The following is a 25,333-nucleotide window of genomic DNA, read 5'->3' as shown; positions in this document are numbered from 1 at the left end:
GCCCCAAATATGTGTCTTTTTAAAAAACCTAAATGAACTTTAAATGTAGAAATAGAGTGAACCTCATTTTCTGATCACAGGGCAGGAGAACCAAAAATTAAGAGGAAAATGCCAATATTGTACAGTTCTTGGGTCAAAGAGGAATTATAATGAAAACTGTGATAATAAATAATTTTGAAGTCATCAATAATAACATTGTGACGGTTAATTTTATGTGCCAACTTGACTGGGCTAAAGGATTCCCAGATAGCTGGTAAAACATTATTTCTGGGCATGTCTGTGAGAGTGTTTTCAGAAGAGATGTGCATTCATTCCGTGACTGAGTAAAGAGTTCCGCCCTCACCGATGTGGGTGGGCATCACCCCATCTGTTGAGAGCCTGAATAGAACAAAAAGGCAGAGGAAGGGCGAATTCCCTCGCTCTCTTCTTCAGCTGGGATGTCCACCTTTTCCTGCCCTTGAACATTGGAGCTCCTGGTTCTCTGGCTTTTATTTATTTTTTAAATTTTTATTGGAGTATAGTTGCTTTACAATGTTGTGTTAGTTTCTGCTGTACAGCAAAGTGAATCAGCTATACGTATACATATATCCCCTCTTTTTTGGATTTCCTTCCCATTTAGGTCACCACAGAGCACTGAGTAGAGTTCCCTGTGCTATACAGTAGGTTCTCATTAGTTATCTATCTCTGGCTTTTAGACTCAGGGACCTACACCTGCAGCTCTCCCCCCATCCTCCATTCTCAGGCTTTTGGACTTGGACTGGGAGCTAAACCATTGGCTCCCCTGGTTCTTACATCTTCGGACCTGGACTGAATTACACCACCAGCTTTCCTGGTCCCCCAGCTTGCAGACGGCAGATTATGGGATGTATCAATCTTCATAACTGTATGAGTGAAGTTCTATAATAAATCGAATTTTATATATATATATAAATACATACACATATGTATATGTATGTGTGTGTATATATATATATATATATATATATATATATATATATATCCACCTACCCATCCTACCTGTTTCTCTGGAGAATCCTGGCTAATAGAAGCATTATATATAAAAAGTATGGAATGTGACTAAAGACATATTTAGAGGAAAATCCATAGCCTTAAATGCTTTTATCATTAAACAACAAATACTTAAGATACGATATGCTGGATATTTATTGAAAGTGTACACTGTGTGAGGCCTGAAAAAAATATATTTCATTTAATCTTCGTAGTACTTATGAGGTGGGTACTGCGTTTTGCTATTCGTAATACTTAGGAGGTACGTACTATATTTTGCCCTTATCTTTTTGAAATGCTCAGAAGTATAATTAGGCACATCCACACAATGTTTTAACTATGATATGTTTCCAAGGACTATTTCACATAATTCTTGATTCAATGCCACAAATATTTATTAGTGCTTATTATATACAAGACGCTATGACAAAGAAATGAATAATAGATGTTCTCTACCCTGTAAAATCCAGTCATGTGTGTTTATGATATAGATGATACAGCTCATATTATGATTGCAACTAACACTACTAGCTAAATTGATTGTATTAAATGCTAAAACTGGTACATAAACCCAGCACCATGGTTGCAGGGAGTAAAGTGATTCCAACTGAGGTTGGGGGCAGGAGTCCATCGTGGTGCTTGTTGCCACTGCTCAGGGAAGCATCTCTAAGTTGTTCAAACAATTAGTTAATGTGATTGAAGCAGGAAGGGCACATACATTTCCACTTTATTAAAATATTGCATAGATACAGAGCAGTTGGGCACATCCATTCTAAGGCACTGTCCTGGTTTGAATGCAATTCCACAAGAGAGAAAAGAGAAGCCATTACATTCGGTATTATTCACCTCTACATTCAGACTCCTCCCATGTTCCATGTTTATTGCTACTGGGATCTCAATTTTAACCCCAAACTTATAGCAGCATCATACTGGGACCTAGATGACAAAAATGAAAGACACATCCTGGCTCTAGCACTTGATATGATTTGGCACTTAACTACAAACTCTCTTGCATTGCTCTCCATTTGTTTCCCAACTCTTGTTTAACTAAAGATATTATAAACTCTTTATGAATTAATTTCTTTACTAGTTTTCATTAAGCCTAGAACAGGACTAGTTAGGCACATAGTAGATACCCCCAAAATGCTTCTATTAAATATCACTTCCAAGAACTTCAATGGAATAGAAAAAAATATACTTTCCATAATTCTAGTTTAAGGAAAGGATGACTGGTATCCTCATAAAGGGGAAATACTTGAATGTCCTATTTCTTGTATTTTACAAGGAACTAGGCTGAATGAATATTTTCATGTATTAACAGCTTTAACTGACAAAGAGAGTTCTTCCCTTGCTACAGGAACTTGAGTCATTACCACTATTATATGAGAACATTTATATAAGTAGCAATGTGTGTGTGTGAGATTATAAGTAAAATTCAAAGAGGCTGTGAATCACTGAGCAACGTATAAATATCTGAATTAGTGACCTTCACCTCCTTAAATAATGTGTGTGTGTGTTACATAAAAAACATATAAGTTTAAAGAGTTTTTCATAACACCCTTGAGACAACTGGAGATAACTAGGCTTGGGAACAATCAGACTATACAGATAGCTATAGAAATATCTGTTAAAGGCAGTGTGTTCCAAAGCATATTTGCAGAATACTAGCTTTGCGGGTCATTACTGGGTATACATGAAAAAGGGTTCTGGGCTCAAACAGGATTGTAAAACACTGAGCCAAAAGAGGTGCTTTTTCCGCCTTTACCAGAGGACCTCTCAGAATTCTTATATGCTGATGTGCGCTGTGAATCTACAAAGCAGAAACAGCAGGAAGTGATTCCCAAACTTATTTGCAGACTATCTTGTATAACTAGGTGTTCTATGACACACACTTAGGGAGACACTGAATTAAAGGATGGGTAAAATTTAAAAGCACTGAGAGATACATAGCTGGATAGCAAAGGAGAGTGAAAAGCAATGGACACTGGTTCCTCAGTCAATCTAAATTAAATTAGATTCCACTTGTATAGCTTCAACTGTCAAATGGGTTCTTCCACAAAGAGCTGACTTATTCTGGGAACAAAATAAATCATCAAATCAATACTCAGCTCTAAGCGGCACCACCCCCGGCTGCAGCTAAGCAGACTAGCCACCTTTGCAAAATTCAAAAGTAAAAATTAAAATTCTAATTTCCTCAAAAATAAAATTTTCAATGGAAAGAACCCAGTTCATACCAGGCAAATGAAATCGTCTTCATCCATGTGTTCCTAACACATTTTCATTATTTCATAAAATACACTGTCTCCTTTCTTGCCACTTGGGACACATATAAAGCTTTAAACTAATATAATCACCTTTAATAATGACAGCAGAATAATTATAGTGTTGCTATAATAGATATGTCAGATAAATATGATTATCCATTATGTTGACCCTACCCTGAAAAGGATTGCCATTATTTTTATGCTTACATCTACGATACGGTTGGCTTGGTTCACAAAATTTTTCAATGTAATAAAAAAATAAAAGTTGTAGAGACAGAATAAATCAAATCTAGGAAAACTGCAAGAGTAGATAGATACTCTAGAATTCATATGACTTGGAAGATGGGTTTTTTAAGTAGAAAAAAAAAGCTGTTCTTATAAGCTCAAACAAAAAAATTCTTCCAAGACAAACAGGATGCTGCAGGTTTAAGATTTTGTTTTTTGAGTTACTGTCAATCTCTGTAGGACTTGTTTCCTTTAACAATCCTTAAAGAAGACCTCTAAAGTGAGTGACTTGGTGCATAATAAGGCCTGCTCTCTGTCTGAAGCTTTTAGAACAATGACTACACTTGTATGGCTTCTCCCCTGTATGAATTCTTAAATGAATAACAAGGCTTGGTCTCTGTCTAAAGCTTTTCCCACAGTAATTACATTTAAATGGTCTCTCTTCAGTGTGAGTTCTCTGGTGCAAAGTAAGAGCTGTCAGCCTACTAAAACTTTTCCCACAATTATGACATCTATGAGGTTTCTCACCTGAATGAGTTTTCAGATGTCTTTTAAGACTTGATCCATGACAAAAGCTTTTCCCACACTCAAGGCATTTATATGTTTCTTCTTCAGAGTGGGTTCTCTGGTGCCCTATAAGGTGTGACCGCCGAGTGAATCGCTTTTTACACACCGTGCATTCATAGGGTCTCTCCCCGGTATGAAGTCGTTGGTGTCTGTAAAGGTCTGAACTACGAAGGAATCTTTTTCCACATTCAGGGCACTTATGAGGTTCCTCTCCTGAATGAATTCTCTGGTGCCCCGTAAGCTGTGACTTCCGAGCAAAACATTTCCCACACTGAGAACATCGGTGAGGTTTGTCTCCTGGACTCTTTTTCTTATGGGGTCTAGCGTTGAGGGGTTCTTCCAAGTTGGAGCTCTCAGGTTTCTCTCCTGCTGAGGGGTTCTGATGCTCTACAAGTTTTGTTAAATCTCTCTGTAAATCCTCTGGGGGGGTTTCCCATTGATTTTCTAACTGTACATAGTCTTTTTGCAAAATGGGGCCATGAAGAGCATTCCCCTCTAAAGTAACAATAAATGGATACATATTCTCCATTTTTTTCTGTTTTTCTGAAGTAGCTTCTTCATTTTCTATCCCGATCTCAAAACCTGAGAGAAGAAACAGAATGCAGATGTCACTGTGTCCCACATTGAAAAGAACATGAAGGAAAATGAGTTATATTAAACCACTGGTAGAAATAGAGACATTCTTAAGTACAATAGAATCCAAAACTCTTTACCTTGTTCAAAGTTGAGTTTTTTCTTTTCTTTCTTCTGTGTTATCAACGAATGATTACTTACCTAACTTGGAATCGAGTAATTGCTTAATTTCTTTGGAATCCTGTAGTTCCTTCACCCATGCCTCTTCTCTATGCTCCAATGGAAAGCTCACGTCGAGTTTTGGTATTGGATATCCTGGCCAGAAGAAAGATGAGAAGCATAATAGTTTAGGTCACCAAAGATTTTTCCAGAGTTGAGGCTGATATCTTGGACATATGGCCCTTAATATCTACGTCCTCCTCAACTACTATTATGTCATCTGGAATCTCTTGCAAGAGTCTTATTTTTCTTTAAGACAAGAACAAAACAAGGCTATTCTCTTCTAACCTATGGAAAGAGAGTAAATCAATTATGTGCAGAAATCAATACAATAAACTGCTACTGTATCTATTTTGATAATAGATTTATTTAGGTTAGAGCCAAAATATGAAGTAAATCTTCATAAAGTTTTGGCACATTAAAACTGAGAAATGCTGACGTTGAGTACTACGTAAGGAGAGAGAGGTAAAGCCAGAAGTTATACAACTGCTTCCTGGAATAATTTCAGTTGAGATTTTCAAATTATAATGGAAACGGACTGGGTTAGCAACCAGAAAAGCAGTCTTTATGCTTGTTTCAGCTGAAGACTAGAAGTGGATCCTCTTGAAATAAACCCAAGTAACCATCAAAGGGTGTTTCTCACTGTCAAGCTAAGGACAACCAGAGAAGTTTCTACATTCAGTGCTCTGCTGTGTCCTACCACCCCCTCCTCACTGAGGAGAGCCACTCTGACTCCCATCCTCTCTCCATGCCCCTTCCTCGCCTTCCTCTGCTCTGGCCAAGTTAACCGGTCCGCCATCAAGTTTGGGTTGCAAGTGGCTCATCTGAGATCAAAATGCGGCATGATGTTTAAATATTAGCATCATTAAAATAATATCAGCAAGTTAATTTGATGAAACTTTAAAATTTAAAACATGTCAAAACAGAGGAAGTGGACTAAAATACCTTATTTTATATTTTCATGGAAAAAAGGACCTTTTAAGATTAAGAAGCAAAAATGCGTTGCAAATAAAATTCTTTTTAAATTCACTATATTGTTTTTGTTTGGGTTTCAAAGCTAAGAATAGGATGAGAGGGTAATGAGACCGAGGTCAAATAAAAATGGAGGTCATAGATCAAAGGAAAGCTGCAATTACAAAAAAGTAGGAGCAAACTGAAACTTGAAATAAGCAGAGAGAGTAGCAAAGTCCTAGGTGTGAAACACTAATTTATAATCTAAATGCAGGGAGGGAGACAGACTTCCAACACGATACCATGAGGAGCTTTGCAGACCTATTTCCTAGTGAAACTGGTGAAAATTACTAAAAATAACAAAGAAACGTTCAAGGTCTAGAAAATTAGGAAACATCTATTGGGTTGGCCAAAAAGTTCGTTCGGGTTTTTCCATAAGATGTTCTAGAAGAACCTGAACAAACTTCTTGGCCAGCCCAATATTTTAAAAAATCTGCTAAAATTTACAGAGAACAGCAAGAGTCTTACACATTTAAACCAAAACTGTTCTCTTTGGTCCCTCTCGCAGCTCCACTACAGACTGGCATAGCCAAGAGCCTGGGGCACTCTTTCCCCCAGCTCCCATTCAGAGGGATATCTTCCTGGGAGGGGCAGGACCCCAGCATTTGTCACCCTACCCTTAGCTATCTACAGTTGAGTCTAAATTCCAGGCCACTGTGGCTGAGAGGTGAGGGCTCCTTTCATCTACCCAGTCTCCACTGGTGGGATAGAGGATCTATCTACCTTGGGTGTAGTACTGCTGAGAATACTAGGGCCCTGATTGCCCTTGCAAGGCAGTTGTGGTTTTGTAAGGCAACTGTGATTGTAAGGCAGTGGTTTCTTGCCTGGAAAGGCAAGTCAAGGAGACCTGAGGCTCAGACTTAGTGCTCAGCTCCTAAAGTGGCAATGTGACTCAGGGATAAGCACATTATTGTCCCCACCTCCAGCTCCAGAGCAATGCATCTGAGATTTGGCCTGAGAGGACAAGCAGGCCTTAAAAGAGGTAGCTCCTAAAGTCTTCTCAAAGAAACTGACTTCATTTCCAAGAGAGAGAGGAGACGTTCAAGCCTAAGGATACTCTCAAAAAGAGTGGAGGCTGTAATGAAAGGCAATTGGAAAGAGTGATAGATTTATTGCATATACACACTAAACTGTAGGCTGACTAGTTTGCAGAAGAGAACTGGGGAAAGAGACAGCTGGGAGGAGCCCTCCTGGGATCAGAACAAATCTCAAAAACTGACCTCAGGAACTAGCCCATCTAAGGTGTCTGAATTTGATTGAATTAGTCTACAGAGCAATTTATGCTCCAGGGCATTGTTGAATGCAATAGAGCAATTAGCTGACAATTAATAGCTGGGGCTGGTCACGGCAAGAGACAGCCAAAGAAAGCCCTGCAAAAACTACTGTCATTCCAGGGTGACTATGCGCACACCCAAGGCTGTGCTCCACGAGGGCAATATCAAATGCTTAATATTGCAGGGTGAACTAGAGTTCACTAAAATAATCCAGCCACTCACCAAACAAATAAATAAACTCTGGAGAGTGGGAAGAAGGACACACAGTTGCTACAGTATGTAATCTAAAATGTCCAGTTTCCAACAAAAAACAAGACATGTATGTGAACAGGAAAGTATGACCCCTACACTGAAAAAAAAAAAAAAAAGAGCAGGCAACAGAATCTGCCTATGAAATTGACTAGCTATCTAATTTAACAGACTTCAAAGTAGGCATTATGAATATGTTTCAAGGACTAAAGGAAACCATGATTAAAGAAGTACAGTAAATTATGATGGCATTACATCACATCAAATAGAGAATATTGATAAACAGGGACTTCCCTGGTGGCGCAGTAGTTAAGAATCCGCCTGCTAATGCAGGGGACACGGGTTCAAGCCCTGGTCCAGGAAGATCCCACATGCTGTGGAGCAACTAAGCCCGTGCGCCACAACTACTGAGCCTGTGCTCTAGAGCCCGTGAGCCACAACTACTGAGCCTGCGTGCCACAACTACTGAAGCCTGTGCGCCTAGAGCCCATGCTCCACAACAAGAGAAGCCAGTGCAATGAGAAGCCTGCACACCGCAACAAAGAGTAGGCCCTGCTCGCTACAACTAGAGAAAGCCCGTGCGCAGCAATGAAGACCCAACGCAGCCCAAAGGTAAATAAATAATTAAATTTTAAAAATATTGATAAATAGAAATTATTTAAAAAAATAATTGAAATTGAGTCGCCCTAAAACTGAGTTCCTCTGCTGAGTTTATGATTAACCCCTCTATCCAAAATTTTATTCCCTTTCTTGTCTGGCACCTGCTCCCCTCAGGATTGAGGAGTATCAATGCAAAGGGGGGATTGGAACCAAGCAGGACTCTCTGTGTCCTCCATTTCTTGTTTGTAGAAAAAGGCTTTAGTCTCCTAGGCCTTCCCTGACTTCCAAAGAGCAAATTCAAGCGGTTACTAATTAGGGAAGTGAGGGAATGCAGAAACAAAGGAAAAGCAGTCAAGAAACAATAGTTCAGTAAACAGAGTCCTAGTTCCTCCTCAAGGGAGGGAGATATACGTGTGTGTGTGTGTGTGTGTGTGTGTGTGTGTATAAAATAATCTGATACATATCTTTGAGTTGTTCTGCAGGAGCTAAGGTTCCCCACCCAGGTGGAGGATGGTAACTACCTTCTGAGACCCCAGACTGGTCAGAAACTTGATGACTGAGATTCCTGAAACATCACTCTGCTACCTCACTATCAACCAATCAGAAGAAAGTCATGCACCCTGCAGCCCTCACTCCGAATGCTGCCTTTAAAAACTCTTCCCTGAAACCCATCAGGGAGTTCAGGTCTTTTAGGTATGAGCCATCTGTTCTCCTTGCTTGGCCCTGCAATAAACCTTTCCTTCCTCCAAACTCCGACACTTCTGTTTGTTTGGCCTCACTGTGTGCCAGGCACAAAAACTTGGGTCTGACAACAGAATCAAGTGGTAATTCTGGAGTTGAAAAGTACAATGACTGAAATGAAAAATTCACTACAGTGGCTCAAGAGTACATCTGAACTGTCAGAAGAATTGCTGAACTCGAAGACAGATCAATAGAGGTTATGCTATGAAAAGAACAGAGGCAGAAAAGAATGAAGAAACATGAATGGAGTCTCAGAGAAAAGTGGGGCACCATTAAGTGCACCAACAGATATATAATGAGAGAACCAGAAGGAGAGGAGTGAGAGAAAGGAGCCAAAAAAATATTTGAAGAAATAATGGCCCCAAACTCCCCAAATGTATTTAAAAATATCAATATACACACCTAGGAAGCTCAATAAATTCCATGTACAATAACTACAAAGAGATCTACAAACAGACATATCAGAGTAAAAATCCTAAAAGCCAAATAAGAAGAAAAAACCTTGAAAGACAGCAAATGAAAAATGACTTGCCACTTACAAGGGAACCCTAGCAAGATTAAAAGCTGAGTTCTCATCAGAAACAACAGAGGCCAGAAGACAGTGGGATAATAGATTCAAAGTGTTCAAAGAAAAATAAAAACTGTCAACCAAGAATCTTATATCCAGAAATGCTATCTTTCGAAAATGAATATGAAATAACATTTCTGATAAACAAAAACTGATGAGAATTCATTGGTAGCAGACTTGCCTAACATGAAACACTAAAGGAAGTTCCTTAGTCTGAAAGCAAGTGATCCCAAACAGTACCTGAATCTACATGGAAAAACAAAGGGCACAAGTAAGGGTAATTATTTAATTATAAAAGATAGTACAAATACAAATTTCTGTTTCTTGTCTTAAAAGATTTTAAAAGCAATTATGTAAAACAGTATGTATGTAGTATATTGTTGGGCAAATAACATATAGAAATGTATTCTATTTGCCAATAACAGCACAAATGAAGTGGGTAGGAGAAAGCTGTACTGGGCTAAAGAAATGACTTCAGTTAGTAACTTGAATCCACAGGAAAAATGAAGAAAATCAGAAATGATAAATAATGTTAATATAACAAAAGCTATAACATATACTTGTTTTCCTTTCTTCTCCCAGCTCCTTTAAAAGTCTTAAAATTATATAAAGTAATAACTATAACAAGATATTGTTGAGTTTGTAACATTTTTGATATAATATGTATGACAGTAACAGCCCAAAAGGGGAAAAAGGGAATAGAGTTACATAGGAGAAATATTTCTATAGCTCACTGACATTGTTAGTATAAATCCGAAGCTGATTATGATAAGTTAAGATGTACATAATAAATCCTAGAGTAACCACTAAGGAAATAACTTTAACAATAGTGAAAATTCATTAAAGTACATAAATTTTACATTGAAAATATTTACTTAGTGTCAAAGAAAGCAGTAAGTGAGGGATAGAGGAGCAAAACAGATATGAGACACATACAAAAAGTGAAATAGCAGATATAAATCCAACCATATCAAAAATAAGGTTAAATGGTATGAATTAAACAACTCGATCAAAAGGCAGAGATTGTCAGACTGGATTTTTAAAAATCCAACTATATGCTGTCTAAGGAGACACATTTCAGATTCAAAGATACAAACAGATTGAGTGTAAAAGAATGGAAAAAGATATATCATGCAAGTAGTAACCACAAGACAGCTAGAATGACTATATTAATATCATACAAAATAGACATTAAAACAAAAAAGTTATTAGAGATAAATAGAATCATTTTATAATGATAAAAGAATCAATCCATCAGGAAGATGTAACAATTATAACCATACGTGCACTTAATAAGAGAATACCAAAATACATGAAGAAAAAATGGACAGAAATAGTAAAAGAAATAGGCAATTGAATAGTAATAGTTGGAGACTTCAATATCTCCTTGCACTATTGGATAGGAAATTTAGGCAGATGATCAACAACAGAAGACTTAAAAATTACCATAAACCAACTAAACATCACAGACATTTATAGAACACTCCAACCAACAACAGCAGAATATACATGCTTCTCAAGTGCACAGAGAAAATTCTACAGGACAGTTGAGATACTATACCGTAAAACAAATGTTCAAAAATGTTAAAGGGGACTTCTTTGGTGGCGCAGTGGTTAAGAATCCGCCTGCCAGTGCAGGGGACACGGGTTCAAGCCCTGGTCCGGGAAGACCGCACATGCTGCAGAGCAACTAAGCCTGTGCGCCACAACTACTGAGCCTGCGTGCCACCACTACTGAAGCCCACGTGCCACAACTACTGAAGCCCATACACCTAGAGCCCATGCTCCACAACAAGAGAAACCACCGCAGTAAGTCCGCACACCACAATGAAGAGTTGCCCCCGCTTGCCACAACTAGAGAAAGCCCGCGCGCAGCAAAGACCCAATGCAGCCCCAAGATAAAAATAAATAAATGAATAAAAATTTATAAAAAATGTTAAAGGATCACAATTACAAAGTATATTCTCCCACCAAAATGGAATGAAATTATAAATAAATAACAGAAAGAAAACTGGGAACTTCACAAATATTTCAAAATTGAACAACATACTCCTAAGTAACCAATCAGTCAAAGAAGAAATCAAAAGGGAAATTAGAAGTATTTTGAAGTAAATGGAAATGAAATGAAAATGAAAACTTAGGACTGTAAAACCAGTGCTTAGAGGGAAATTTATAGCTATGAATGCCTATATTAGAAAGGAAGAAAAATCTCAATAACCTAACTTTGCACCTTACACCATCTCTGGATACAGAGAACATGTGCTCATACTTGAGCTTCTTCTTGGATGAACTTCTTAATTATCTACCAACCTCGCCCCCCACTCACCTTGTCGTCCTACATCCTACATAACATTCAGATCCTTGTGCCTCTGGTGCACTCAGCCTCCACTTCCTGGACTCTCAGAGCCCTGCTCCTGACACTATAACCAGTTTGCATTTCCCAACCTATGCTCATGACCCATGTCAGCGGAGGCTACTGACCATTCCTTGACCCATCTTCCACCCTTCTGATGTTAGTTCCTGTCCTCTACTCTTACACACTCCATAGTATACCATCACAGATGCTGAATGAATTGGACGCTTATTGAAAAGGTTTTCACAGATATCAGCCCTCCTTCTATTTGCTAACATGGTGATAACAGTTATGACTTTTACACAGCAAAGATCAAACACTTTGATGATACAGAATAAGTGAAGGCAAGGAGAATTTGGCACTCTCATATGCTGTGATGGGAAAATAAATTGGTACAACAATTTTGGAGGACAATTTGACAATATCTATTAAAGTTTTAAATACCCATTAACCAATCAACCCCACTTCTAGAAATTTAGCCTATTGACACCTGCATATACACAAGGATGCTCACTGTATATTTTACAGCTTGGCTCCAGGGCTTTGAATCAATGTTGAATGGCAGTCAGAAAGCAGGCTCTAATTTCTACTTCTGTCAGGGGGCTCTTCTCTTCACCCTCAATGCAGACTAGTCTGTGTAGCTGCTATTACCATTGGATGAGTGGTTTTACAGCAATAGAAGAAACATCAATTGCTATTCAGTTGGTATAAAATAAGAGGGTCCTACAAATAGAAACCAAAGCCTATTACCTTAAATTCAACCATTGCTTCTGTCTTTTAGACTATAGTCTAGAACCTTAGACCTTAGTTTCCAAGTGATGATAATGTGTTGTCCAGGATGTTAAACTCACCTCATGGTTATAGCCAAGAGACTCATCATGGGTATATTTTATTTGACCTAATTAACTGAAGAAATTTACTCAAGAAAAATTGACTGCAGAAAAAGAAAAAAAAAGATACGAGGATATAATGTACAGCACAGGGAATACAGCCAATATTTTATAATAACTTTAAATGGAGTATAGTCTATAAAAATACTGAATCACTATGTTGTACACCTGAAACTAACACAATATTGTAAATCAACTACACTTCAATTTAAAAACTACTTTCTGACCTAAAAAAACTGAAGTATAAAGTAAAAGGCTAGTAGGGACAGGGAAGCATAGGTGCATACTTGTTTTAAAATATAGCTCCAAATTCTTTGATATTTTTCCCTTCAAGTGGTGGAGTTTAATTTTCTTCCCCTTAAGTGTGGGTTGGATTTAGTGACTTTCTTCTAATGAATAGAATATGGTAGAAGTGATGGTGTGTGACTAGTTCATCAAAAACATTGTGGCATCCTCCTTGCTTTCTCTTGATTCGTTTGCTCTGGGGGAAATCTGCTGCTGTGTTGTGAGGACACTCAGGCAGCCTATGGAGAAGATTGCTTAGCAGGGAACTGAGGTCTCCTGCCAGCCCCTGCTGACATCTTGACAGCAACTACATGAGCAGCTCTGAGCCAGAAACACCCTGTCAACCACTCCCAAATTCCTGACTCTCAGAAACTGTGAAGTGATAAGTGCTTTTTCTTTTAAGCTACTAAATTTTGGGGGGTAATTTGTTATTCAGCAAAAGCTATCTAATACAAAGAGGGAAAAAGCAACTTGAGGTTAACAAAGAAGGTGCTTGATTGATGAATGTTCCCCCCATCCCAGGCTCAGGGAATGACTTCATTAAGCCCCATTATCAAACATTGTGTCATAAAGTCTCCACTGTACCAAGAAATATCATTACTATTGTTAGGGCTGGATATTAGCTAATGATACATCATTTAGTATAAGAATAATCTGAAGAAATTTAAGTTACAAGACTCTTTTGTTGCTTTACAGACAGCATTTTTTGCCCTACATTTTACTTTAAATTTTCATCTCTCATATCCTGCATCACCAAAAAGATGTGACCTTTGACATTTTGTATACAATTTCCTAGTGTAAGCTCATGCACTTAAATTTTAAAAACCTGAGGCTTCGGCAAATGAAAATTGTTCCAAATTTGGTGTACTAATTTTGAACTCCAGACTTTCAAAGATAAGCATGGTATACTTTATATTTTTAGGACCAGCACATCTTTTCTTTCTTATTGCAGACATTCTAATATTTTTGCCTATCTCTTAACATCTGGCGTGTCTGGCTTAAATTCAAATAAGGGATTTTTTTTTAAATAAGGGATTTTTTAAAGCTTATGTATTTCTTAGATCTCTTTATATTTTCTACTTAAGTTCTTTTCCCTCTTATTCTCTCTTCCCACCCCCCTCTGTATTCACATTAAATGAATATCATTAGGTGAATATATGTGTGTATATACATATAATTTTTTCCATTTTATATATACCCAACAACTTAATGTTTTGCTAACAGGGAATACATTCCAAACTTTAATATAAAATCAACTGACCTCTTCCATTACTTTGAAATTTCTTCTATTCTGCCAGCATCCTGTGCTTTTCACTCACTCAGCCTACAATATGATGTGCTTCATGTAATATACCGAAGATGTTTTCATTTAAAAAAAAACCAGTAAAAGTATAAGCAACCTTTAAATTATAGAACAATAAGTCTTGCATCATTTTGCAAAGCATAATATATCACTTTAACAGTGATGAAAAAGGGGTAGTTTCCTCTCCTCCAAATTGGTATATTTTACTTGTTTAATTCATTCTATCTCTTCCTTGTTGAACACACTGGACATTCCCGTGCTTTAAAGAGTAAAGTATTACAATCAAGAGCAACATTGCTGTTCTGCATCACCTGTGATCTTTGTACCTGGGACTGTTGCTAAGAGGAGCAAATTAACATGGGGAATGAGAGTGCATGTGCAAAAACATTTATCATTAAATATTTCTAGCTAAGTTTCACTACTTGTTGCTGGCATACATACAAAATTACAGATTTTTTAGAACTTTTAAACAGACTATAGACTATAGGTAATGTAAAGATTGGAACGTAAATGACAATATTATATAGTTCTGCTTTGACCATAATATACATACATATGTAGTTGTCGGTTTTTCTTTTTTGTCACCTTTATTTTAAAATATCTAGAGACCCACAAACACCTCAAACTCCACATGGTCAACATGGTCAAATCTAAACTCACATTGACCCACCAAATCTGATCCTCTCTTCTGTTCCCTGTGTCAGTGAATAATATTATCAATCTTCCCAGTTCATTGGCCAGAATCCTGGATACCATCCTTAACCTCTTTTTCTTCTTCATCCAACACCCAGTCAATCACCAAGTCCCATAATTTCTATTTCCTACCTATCTTTCAAATTGGTCTTTTTCTCTCTACCACCACCGACACAATCTTAGACCAGAAAATCATGCTCTCTAAGGTGGATGATTGCAGGATAGCTGTTTCCAGTCTTCCCTCTCTTATTGTAGCCAGAGTGACCTTCTAAATGCAAATCTGTGTATATCCCTGCCTTACTTAAGAACATCCAGTGGTTCCCCACTGTCCTGGTAATAAAGTATATCTTCTCAACAAGGCTGACAAAGTTCTTCAAGATCCAGGACCCTGCTTCTCTCTCCAGCCTCTTCAGTGGAACTCTGGCTCCTCTGCTTATCCTCTGCGCCCTCACACTGCAGCAGGAAGTCTTCAGATATGCCATGCTCTCTACCCCTCTGAGCCTTTGCATAGGCTGCCCATTCTGTCCAAAGCCCTCTCCCCTCCCCACTTCCACCACTCAGCAGGCTTACTGCAATTCATCTTGTAGGTGTCTACCCAGATCCCCCTTCCTCAGGGATGCCTTCCCTCTCTGCCAAAAAGCTGGTTAGGTGGCAATCCTATGAGCTCCCATAACATCCTACTCCCTCCAATACATCATTTAACCATCCTATTTTCATATCTGAATCATCCATAGGAGCTGAAGCTCCAAGGTGCCTGGGACTGATTTTTTGTCTTGTGTACTAGAGACCCCAGGGTGGCAACCCACTGAATGAGGAAAATATTTGCAAATCATATACCTGATAAAGGATGGATATCCAGCATATATAGAGAACTCTAAAATTCAACAACACCAAAAAAAAAAATCAAAAATGTGCAAAGGACCTGATTAGACATTCTCCAAGGAAGATTTACAAATGGTCAATAAGCACATGAAAAGATGCTCAATATCACTAATCATTTGGAAAATGCAAGTCAAAACTACAATGAGATACCACCTCACACCCATTAGGAATGCTACTATCAAAAAAAAAACAAAACAGGTGTTGGTGAAGATGTGGAGAAATTGGAAACCTTGTGCACAGTTGGTGGGAACATAAAATGGTACAGTCTCTGTGGAAAACAGAATGGAAGTACCTCAAGAAATTAAAACTAGAAATGCCGTATGATCCAGCAATTTCACTTCTGGTTATATACCCAAAAGAAGTAAAAGCAGGGTCTCAAACAGATATTTTTACACCCATGTTCACAGAAGCATTATTCACAATAGCTAAGATGTAGAAGCAACCCAAGTATACGTTTATGGAAAATGGATAAGCTAAATGTGATATATACATACAAAGGATTACTATTCAGCCATTAAAAGGATGGAAATTCTGAACCCTGAGGACATTACGCTAAGTGAAATAAGCCAGAAAGGTGAATGGTGGTTGCCGGGGGTTGGGGGCGGTGGTGGAATGTAAAAATGGGGAGTTATTGTTTAAATGGATCTAGAGTTTCAGTTTTACAAGATGAAAATAGTTATGGAGATGGATATTGGTAATGGCTCCACAAAATTATAAATGTATTCAATACCACTGAACTGTACACATAAAAATGGTTAAGGTGGCAAATCTTAGGTCGTGGGTATTTTACCACAATAAAAAAAATTGAAAAGAGAAAAATAGGCTTCCTGAGCAGGGTCATTAGCTTAAGGGGTTTTCAATCCCATTCGATTGAAGGTGCTTTGTGCCCAGCTATTCTCAGAGAGATATTTCCTCCTTCTGCTCTTTTTTTATTTTTTGATTTTTTTGATGTGGACCATTTTTAAAGTCTTTACTGAATTTGTTACAATGTTGCTTCTGTTTTATGTTTTGGTGTTTTTGTCCACGGGGCCAGTGAAATCTTAGCTCCCTGACCAGGGATCGAACCCACACTCCCTGCATTTGGATCTTAGCTCCCTGACCAGGGATCAAACCCACACTCCCTGCATTTGGAAGGCAAAGTCTTAACCACTGGACAGCCAGGGAAGTCCCTCCTCCTTCTACTCTTGATCAGAGTGGCCTGTTTCCATCAGGTTATCGGTATTCTAAGCAACCTCAACCCTGGAGAGCTCTTGAGCTCTCAAAATGGAAACCAAAGAAAGGAAATAAAACCCTTGCCTTACCAGGGTCCAGAAAGGGCTGGCCTTCCCCAGCAGCACCGAAGCTCAGCTCCTGCGGCCCTGCCTGTGGGATCCACGCCTCTGCCACTGGGACCTCCGGGGCAGGTCCCATTACTTGGAGTGGGGGTGACTCCAGGTGGATGTTTGGCGGTATGTGTGCCATTCCCACTGGTGCCAGTTCTTCCAAGAGCATTTCCTGCCTATCGAGCTGGGGGAAATGCCAGAACCGTCACTGAAGTCCAGACCAGCCCTGCCCAGTAGCAATATAATGCAAGCCACCCATGTCCTTTTAAATGTACCAGCAGCCATATGAAACAAAAAATGAAATAGGTAAAGTTGATCTTAATAACACACAGTATTTAACCCAAAATATCTAAAATATCATAATTTCAGAATGTAATCAATATAAACAATTGTTACGAGATATTACACCGACTTTTGTTTCACACTAAGTTTTTGGAATGTGCTGTGCATGTTACACTTACAGCACATCTCGATTTGGACTAGCCACATTGCAAGTGCCCCAGAGCCACCCCTGGCTAGTGGCTACTGTTCTGGGTGGTGCGCGACTAGACCATACAAAGATAAAATCTATGTGGTAAGCTAAACCGAGAAGATGGAGAAAGGAAGGGAAACCATAAATTCATTCTATCCTAGGGGGACAGGGACCCTTGGATGACTCCAAGGAGAGTTGACCCCATCAACACACCAGGCAGAAGTGCCCCTAATGCCCACCAACAAACACTTTCTTCTCCCAAAGATTCTGTCCGTGCTCAGCTATGGCTTTCACTGGATGGTTCTGAACAGAGGCCAGCGCCACCGCCCCCATGGGGCATTTTACCTATGATGGCAGGTGGTGGCTATCAGAATGTAACGAGCCAGAGGTGGGAGTCTATGTACTTGGCTGACCAAAATGTTCGTTCGGGTTTTGCTGTAACGTCTTATGGAAAAACCAGAACAAACTCTTTGGCCAACCCAACAATTCACAGGGCAGAATTGTTCCACCTCCCAAACAATTTAGGAATGTTCCCTCAAACATTCATGTAGGTAAAAAGAACCTTTCAAGGACCTCACCCTGTTGGTCATATAAACACAAAATATTTTTGCATATTTTAGCATGACTTGAATGCTCTAGGAAAGCATTACTTTGGAAATCAAATGAAGACTATACTACTTATTGTTTGGACTGACCAAGAGTTGTTTGCCACTTTGAGAAATAATATGACCAACAGCAACACCGCTCACAGTGTTTGAGCTGTATCACATCAGTCAGAAGTTCTGCCTGTCGCCTTCCCAATGTATCTGTGCATAGATTCAAGCAAATGACAACCTCCTGAAGTTTTGGTGCAGTCAAGTCCAAATATGTGCACGCTCACATGCTTATTAATTCATAAGAAATCACATTCCTTTTCCTTTATATTCCTTCTAGACTCTACCTGACTCAGGGTTGGCAAAATTTTCTTGTAAAGAGACAGACAGGAAATATCTAGGCTTTGTGGGTAGTATTGGTCTGTTGCCTCTTCTTTTTTTTTAAACCACTCTTCAAAAAGGTAATAACCATTACTAGCTCATGGGTTGTATAAAAACAGGCTTTGTCCAATATTTGGCCCATAGAGCACTTATTATATTGATTTTTTTCTAATTCGGTGTATATAAGGAGGTTATATTATCTATAAATTTCATTTTAGCACAGTAAAGGGGACATTACCAAATATCTGTTATAGAAGTGGAGTTGGGTTTAATAGTTGAGAATCACTGAAACATATGCCAATTCCAGCAGAAGGAAAAAATGGAAAGCCCTGCAGGGAAATCCTGAGGCACCAGACAGAATGTCTGATCTGGTCCCAGCTGCCTCTGCTACTTCTTTTGGTCTAATTCCCAAGATCCCAACCTCTTTTCTCACCTGCTGCTCTGGTATCTCAAGTTCTCTCTGTAAGTCTTCTATCAGTGACACAACTCTTTCTCTGTTCTCCGGGCAATGTTCCCTCACCCAGGTCTCTATCTCTGTGGGCAGAATCGTTAGGAATTGCTCCAACACCAGCAGCTCCAAGATTTGCTCCTTAGAACGCATCTTTGGCTTCAGCCATTGACAGCAGAGCTCCCAGAGTTTGTTGAAAGCTTCATGAGGCCCAGATGCTTCTTTGTACTGGAACTGCCGGAAGCGCTGGCGGAAGACCTCACAGTCGGTATCATACTCTTGAAACACCGAGCCCTGATTCAAGGAGGCCTGGATTGCACAACCCAGGGCCACAGCCATCGCCAACTTCCAGCACTGTACAATTTATCTGGGTCCCGAAGCGGCAGATTCCAATTTCTTTCTTTGTGTTATCCTCCGGGCAGAGCCACCTACAAGCTGAGGACGGGACAAAATGAGGAAGGAGAAACAGCAGTGGTTACCAGAGGGCAGACTAACCTCCCTTAACTTGCTTACTTTTCTCCAAAGCCCTAAAGAAGCAGATCATAATCTTTTGGGGGATTTTGAGAATCTGATGAAAGTCATGGACAATTTCCAGAAAGATACACTACACAGCAAATTCTGCATTCAATTTCAAAAAGTTTACAAAATCTTCAAGACCATCCACGGATTCTCTAGAACTGTGCTATCCAATATGGTATTCGATAGTCCCATGTGGGTCGGGGGAGAGATAAATTAGGAGTTTGGGATTAACAGATACACACTACTATATATAAAATAAGTAGACAACAAGGACCTACTGTACAGCACAGGGAACTATACTCAATATCTTATAATAACCTATAATGGAAAAAGAATCTGCAAAAGAACATATATATATATATATATATATATATATATATATACACACACACACACATATATGTACATATTGGGTTGGCCAAAAAGTTCGTTTGGTTAGTGAATACGTTGTTCCATAAGGTTTCTCGTGAAAATGAAAAATGTGTCCTTTATTTTCACTTAAAACCGAACAAACTTTTTGGCTGACCCAATACATATATATCTGAACCACTTTGCTGTATATTTGAAACTAATACAACATTGTAAATTAACTACACCTCAGTAAAAATAAAATAGTCCCATGTGGAAGTTTAAATTAATTAAAACTAAAAATTCAATTTCTCATTCATACTAGCCACACTTCAAGTGCTCAAGAGACATCTTTGTGTGGTACATATATACAATGGAATATTACTCAGCTATAAAAAAGGATGAAATAATGCCATTTGCAGCAACATTGATGGACCTAGAGGTTGTCATACTTAGTGAAGTAAGTCAGACAAAGACAAATATATGATATCGCTTATATGTGGAATCTAAGAAAAGGCGACAAATGAACTTATGGACAAAACAGAAATACAGTTACAGATGTAGAAGATAAACTTATGGTTACCGGGGGGTAAGGGGTGGGGGAGGAATAAACTGGAAGATTGGGATTGACACATACACACTACTATATATAAAATAGATAACTAATAAGGACCTACTGTATAGCACAGAGAACTCTACTCAGTACTCTGTAATGGTCTATGTGGGAAAAGAATCTAAAGAAAGAGTGGATATACGTATATGTATAACAGATTCACTTTGCTGTACACATGAAACTAACACAACATGGTTAATCGACTATACTCCAATAAAAATTTTAAAAAAGAGACATCTTTGCAGAAAGTTCTATTGGACAGCTCTGCTCTAGAATTCCATGGACCCAGTGAACCCCTACAGATTTAGTGGCCTTTAAACCCAGTCCCAGCCTAATTTCAAATGTCTTGTGTTTCTGAATATAGCTAGGCCACAGAAGAAATGGAGGAGCAATACTTACAATGGTGAAGAACCATGAAAGTCCATCTACCTTTGAGTAACCCTTAGTCACCTTCAACCATGGGCATCTTGGCTAGGGCCATGCCTTGCAAAGACAGCAAACCACCAATCAGTCCCTCATTCCTCTCCACTGGAGGTTATGCATAGTTCAGGCAACATCATTGTGACCCTCATCCTGAAACAGTATTCTAAGTGACTTTCTCATGAGCAAAACACATGGCAACAGGGCAGGCCAGCAGGAATCAGTTCTACATTAATAACCAAGAACATCTGTCACATTCATCACGCCTTGTGCCAGCTACTGTTCTAAGCCTCCCACACGCATCGGTTCATTTAGCCCTCACCCAACGTTAGGAGGTGGGTTCTAGTACTGTGCCCTGAATACAGATGAGGGGACTGAGGTGAACCTGAGGAGGACGGAATAACTTTGTCCCAAGTCACACAGTAAACGTCAGAGGGAAGTGGGGAGGAGGTTGGAATCTACAGACTCCCGCACTGCTCACGTCCCAAACATCCACATGTTCTCTGAGTGCAGCCTCTGAGGTCACAGAGGCCGTCACGTACATGTCCCCACAGGTCTCAGCACCGGTGCCCACTCCCCCCACCGCCCCGTGTGCTGTGGCTGCACTCTGTCTGCATTTGCCAGGACGCCTCATGTACCTGTCCTCTTCCTTGGAGTGGTGGGACAAGGAAAAATATGCTCATGATCCCACCCAGTCATGCCAGATGGTTACTGCCCCCATAGCACCGTTATCTTGATGGCAGCCTGGGCTTCAGCGGCAGACCCATCTCGTGATAACATGCTAGCTCTGAGTCCCTGACGCCCAGGGCTTCTGTCGCTAACACGAGATAATCACGGCATCTCTTTCATAGAAGTTCCTGAGGCGGATCCCAGCGCAGGGAAAGGAACAGCAGTGTGCCTGGCACAGAGGAAGCGCTCAGGAAAGCTCATTTCCTAGGAAGCTTCTATTTCCTCCCACCCCACCCCGCCAAGGCACCTAACCGTCGCTGGAGGGCATCCAGGGACCGTGCTGGTTTGTGCTATGGACCCGCCTTGAATGCGCTCCAGCCTCACAGCTGGGCAGCCCTCCGCGGACGGTCCCCAACCTTCCACCACGCCGACCAGGGACTTGACCCTCCGCCTTTCTCCCCGTCGGCCCTTCCGGATGAAAACTTCACTCCACCCCGGGGCTGATGGCTTCTCCTCAAAGCCTCCTGAATGAAGCCGGCCCACAGGGCCCGTGGATGAAGAAGGGTGTAAAGAGAGGGCACTCGGGGAAAGGATAGGGGGACAAGCCTAAAAGCCGGCTTAAAATCGGGGGGCCGCGGCGCGGCCCGAGCGAGCTCCCCGGGGAGGATGTCCCGCCGCCCGGAGGGGCGCTCCCCGCCCAGGAGAAGCCCGGGAAGGCCCGGCCGGGTCGCAGGGAGCGGCGGCGGGGATCCGGGCCGGACAGGGGCCCGCCGCCCGTCGCTCCTTCCCGTGCCCGCACCCGGACCGGGGCTGGAAGCGGCCGGTTAGCGCAGCCCGAGCGGGAAGGGAGCCCCGCTCCCCGCGCCCGCGCCCCAGGGACGGCCACGCCCTCTGACCGCTCCGGGACTCACCGCCTCAGCGCCCACGGCTCTCCCAGGCTCACCGGGGGCAGCTGCCCAGGGCGCAGGCGCGCGGCCAGGCTGCGGACTACAACCCCCGGCAGGCTACACGCCACTCGCCTAAAGATCTCGGCCCCTAAGGATGCTGACGCGGGAGAGGCTGGGAGTTTCCTTGGTCTCCCCTCGGCCTGAGGCCGCTTTTGGAAGCGATCCCATTTCCGGTCTTAAGCGACTCTAGATTCCCGGGGACTGGGTGGGGCGTGCTCCAGATCCTAGTGAGGGCTTCTCTCCCGTCAGCCCTAGAGTAACCGGAGCGACTGGGGACATCCTTAAATCTGTTATGACTGTATCAGTGATTCTCAAACCTCTCTTTTTAGGAAGAATTTTTTTGCGAGAATCTTAAAAATTCAGATTTCTGCGCTCTACCCCGACACCCATACTCATTGGATCTCGCATGAACTCGAGAATTTGCATTTCAATAAACTTTTCTGGGGATAATGACTCTGATCTTCCGCTCCCGGGTCACAGTGGCCTAGCTACCTTTCTATTTTCTTCTCGTAAAGAACCGAGCTTCGACGAAACTACCCCGTGCATTCCTCTCTGCTTTCGGCCGCCACCAGAGGGCTCTTGGGTCTTTAGGTTAGCCCAAATGGCCCCTCCTCTTGTCTTCCAATTGGTCGTCCGCAGGTCCCGCCCCTGGAGTCAAATTTTCCCTTCTGGGTGGTCAGCCGTGAGTTGTGGCCAGGCCAGAGGCGATGATGTCATTCTGGAGATGTAGTCCTCACATTCGTCCCGAGCTAGTTTGTGAGTGTGTGTGTCTCTGGACGCCAAAGTTTAGTGTTGGTCCAAGACAGAGAAGAAAGAGCTGCCTGCGATTGTGCCTCCCAGAGGCTCTGGTGGAAGCGAGACCTGGGGCAGGCGCCCCGCTGTCGCGAGCCTACAGAGGCCAAGGCACTTGAATCTGCTCCGCCTGGGCTGGAGTTGGGCTCATGGACTGGGTGGCCCCAGGGGTACGCCGACTCCTGCGGATTCCGTGTATTGTTGGGTGAGGCGCCAGGCGCCTTCGCCAGCTGTCGCAGCTGGTTTCCGGACCAAGATGGTCTGCGTTTGACCCCAACTCCCAGGAGTAAAAAGTAGTCCTCATTGTGATAGCAGAGTAGTTTCTGCGCCTGGAGCCATGCGAGGCCCAGCTTGGAAGCATGTCATCTGCGCTTCTATGTGTTCTGCCGCTGGTCCCCCAGAAACCCTCAGGCGGCTTCTGGAGCTTTGCCATGGCTGGGTGGCTTTGGCTTGAGATGTGCACCATGAAGCAGGTCCTGGCGCTGCTGGTGTTGGAGCAGCTGCCGACTATCCTGTCCCAGGAGATCCACAACAGCGTGCAGAAGCTGCACCCGCACAGCTTGCCAAGAAGCTGTGAGTCTTTTAAAATGCATGCAGACAGAGGTTGCGAGACGGAGGGGAGGGAATAGGTGAGTGAGTGAGACAGAGATGTTTTATGTGCGGTTTGGTGGCCGCGACTGGGACATCACGGTGTCGTACTTCCCCACCCGGAGTCTCTTGATTGCCCTGAGTAGAACTACACGGGCAAGTGACTTTGTAGTTTAGTCTGGAACTTCCATCCTCCAGATTTCCCCCCAAGCGCACAGAGGGAACAGTGAAGAGGGCCTGTTTCCACAGGGAGGCAGGTCACTGCTGCAATAGCCAGTGTCAGCTTGGATCACAGGGGTTCGAATCTTGGCTCTGCCCTCTGCCCACTGGCTCCGTGGCTTGGGACAAGTTACTTTCCTCTTTGCGCCTCAGTTTCCCCTTTGGTAAAATGGCTTCTGGTGTTGTTTTGAGGATTAAAGGGAGAGCAGCGCGTACATTTTGATCACACTGCTGGCACGTAGTCAGTGCTTAAAACTGTGAGCTGGCCGGGTGCGGCGGCACACGCCGGTGGTCCCAGCTACTCCGGTGGTTGAGGCGGGAGAACCGCTTGAGCCCTGGACTTCCGGGCTGTAGGGCGCTCTGTGATCGCGTGTCTGCACTAAGTTCAGCTTCAATCTGGGAACCTCCAGGAAGCGGGGGACCACCAGCTTTCCTATGGAGGGGTGAACAGGCCCAGGTCTGAAATGGAGCAGGTCAAAACTGCCCTGCTGATCAGTAGCCACATGGCGCCTGTGACTAGCCACTGCCCTCCAGCCTGGGCAACAGAGCAAGACCCCCGCCCTGACAAACAAACAAAACTCTTAGCCGTCGAGTTCCCTGGCAGTCCAGTGGTTAGGACTCTGCGCTCTCACTGCCGAGAGCCCGGGTTCGATCCCTGGTCAGGGAACCAAAATCCCACAGCCACGTGGCCAAATCTGTTAGCTGCATATTAGGGTCAGCAGTCACGGCTGTGGAATGGCCTCACTGACACCGGGAGGGTGGAGCATGGATGCTAACAAGAAAGAGTTTCTGAAGTCAAGGTTCCTCAGTGCGGAGAGAAAGACCTCAGAAATGGTGGTTTGGGGTTTTTCTGGAAGGGGGCTGGGGAATATCTCTTAGTAGAGTCCCTCTTTTAAATTAAACTTTTAATCTTGACATTATTGTAGAGTGGAAGGCAGTTGAAAGAAATAGAGAGGTCTCCTTTCCCCTCTCCCTCCTTTCCCCAGTGGTAGGTAACATCTTGCAAAACTATAGCACAAGGCACAACCAGGATATTGACATGAATACAGTCTGGATACAGAACAGTTCATCACTGCAAGGGGCCCTCCTGCTGCCCCTTTGTAGACACAGCCACATCTTGTCCTTCCCATCCACTCCTCTCCTGCCCATTCCCAGACCCCTCACCCCTGGCAACCACGAATCTGTTCTCCTTTTCTAGAAGTTTGTCATTTCAAGAATGTTTTATAAATGAAATCATATAGTCTGTAACCTTTTGAGATTGGCTTTTTTTGTCCCACTCAGCATAATTCACTGGAGA

General features: G+C 41.8%; 1 protein-coding gene across 2 annotated transcripts; it reads right to left on the bottom strand.

Moving 5' to 3' along the window:
* Positions 1–1,401: 1,401 nt before the first annotated feature.
* ZNF449 (zinc finger protein 449) lies at positions 1,402–22,460 on the bottom strand. 2 transcript variants are annotated; one of them, XM_029240025.1, is made up of 5 exons: positions 22,402–22,460; positions 18,907–19,356; positions 17,007–17,211; positions 4,839–4,952; positions 1,402–4,646 (listed from the first exon to the last, which is right to left on the bottom strand). In XM_029240025.1, exons 2-5 carry the CDS (start codon positions 19,258–19,260, stop codon positions 3,760–3,762), a joined length of 1,560 nt encoding a protein of 519 aa, XP_029095858.1. In that variant the 5' UTR covers positions 19,261–19,356; positions 22,402–22,460; the 3' UTR covers positions 1,402–3,759. The 2 variants fall into 2 exon arrangements, with proteins under 2 accessions (XP_029095858.1, XP_029095859.1); XM_029240026.1 differs by lacking the exon at positions 22,402–22,460 and adding an exon at positions 20,801–20,878.
* Between the last annotated feature and the right edge of the window lie 2,873 nt (positions 22,461–25,333).

This window comes from Monodon monoceros, unplaced genomic scaffold (assembly GCF_005190385.1).
Source record: "Monodon monoceros isolate NGI ecotype Baffin Bay Population unplaced genomic scaffold, NGI_Narwhal_1 Super_Scaffold_22, whole genome shotgun sequence".
In the NCBI taxonomy this organism is placed as follows: domain Eukaryota; kingdom Metazoa; phylum Chordata; class Mammalia; order Artiodactyla; family Monodontidae; genus Monodon; species Monodon monoceros.
The sequence above is the reverse complement of the archived record's forward strand: the minus strand, read 5'-3'. Positions and strand labels throughout refer to the sequence as shown.

What these genes read in the sequence shown, in the direction of transcription:
- ZNF449 (XM_029240025.1), bottom strand. Translation starts at nt 19,260, where the DNA reads ATGGCTGTGGCCCTGGGTTGTGCAATCCAGGCCTCCTTGAATCAGGGC. An exon ending in TTGAGATACCAGAGCAGCAG is followed by an intron (nt 17,212 to 18,906) that starts GTGAGAAAAGAG and finishes CATTTCCCCCAG; the next exon opens with CTCGATAGGCAGGAAATGCT. An exon ending in ATTACTCGATTCCAAGTTAG is followed by an intron (nt 4,647 to 4,838) that starts GTAAGTAATCAT and finishes TTCTTCTCTCAG; the next exon opens with GTTTTGAGATCGGGATAGAA.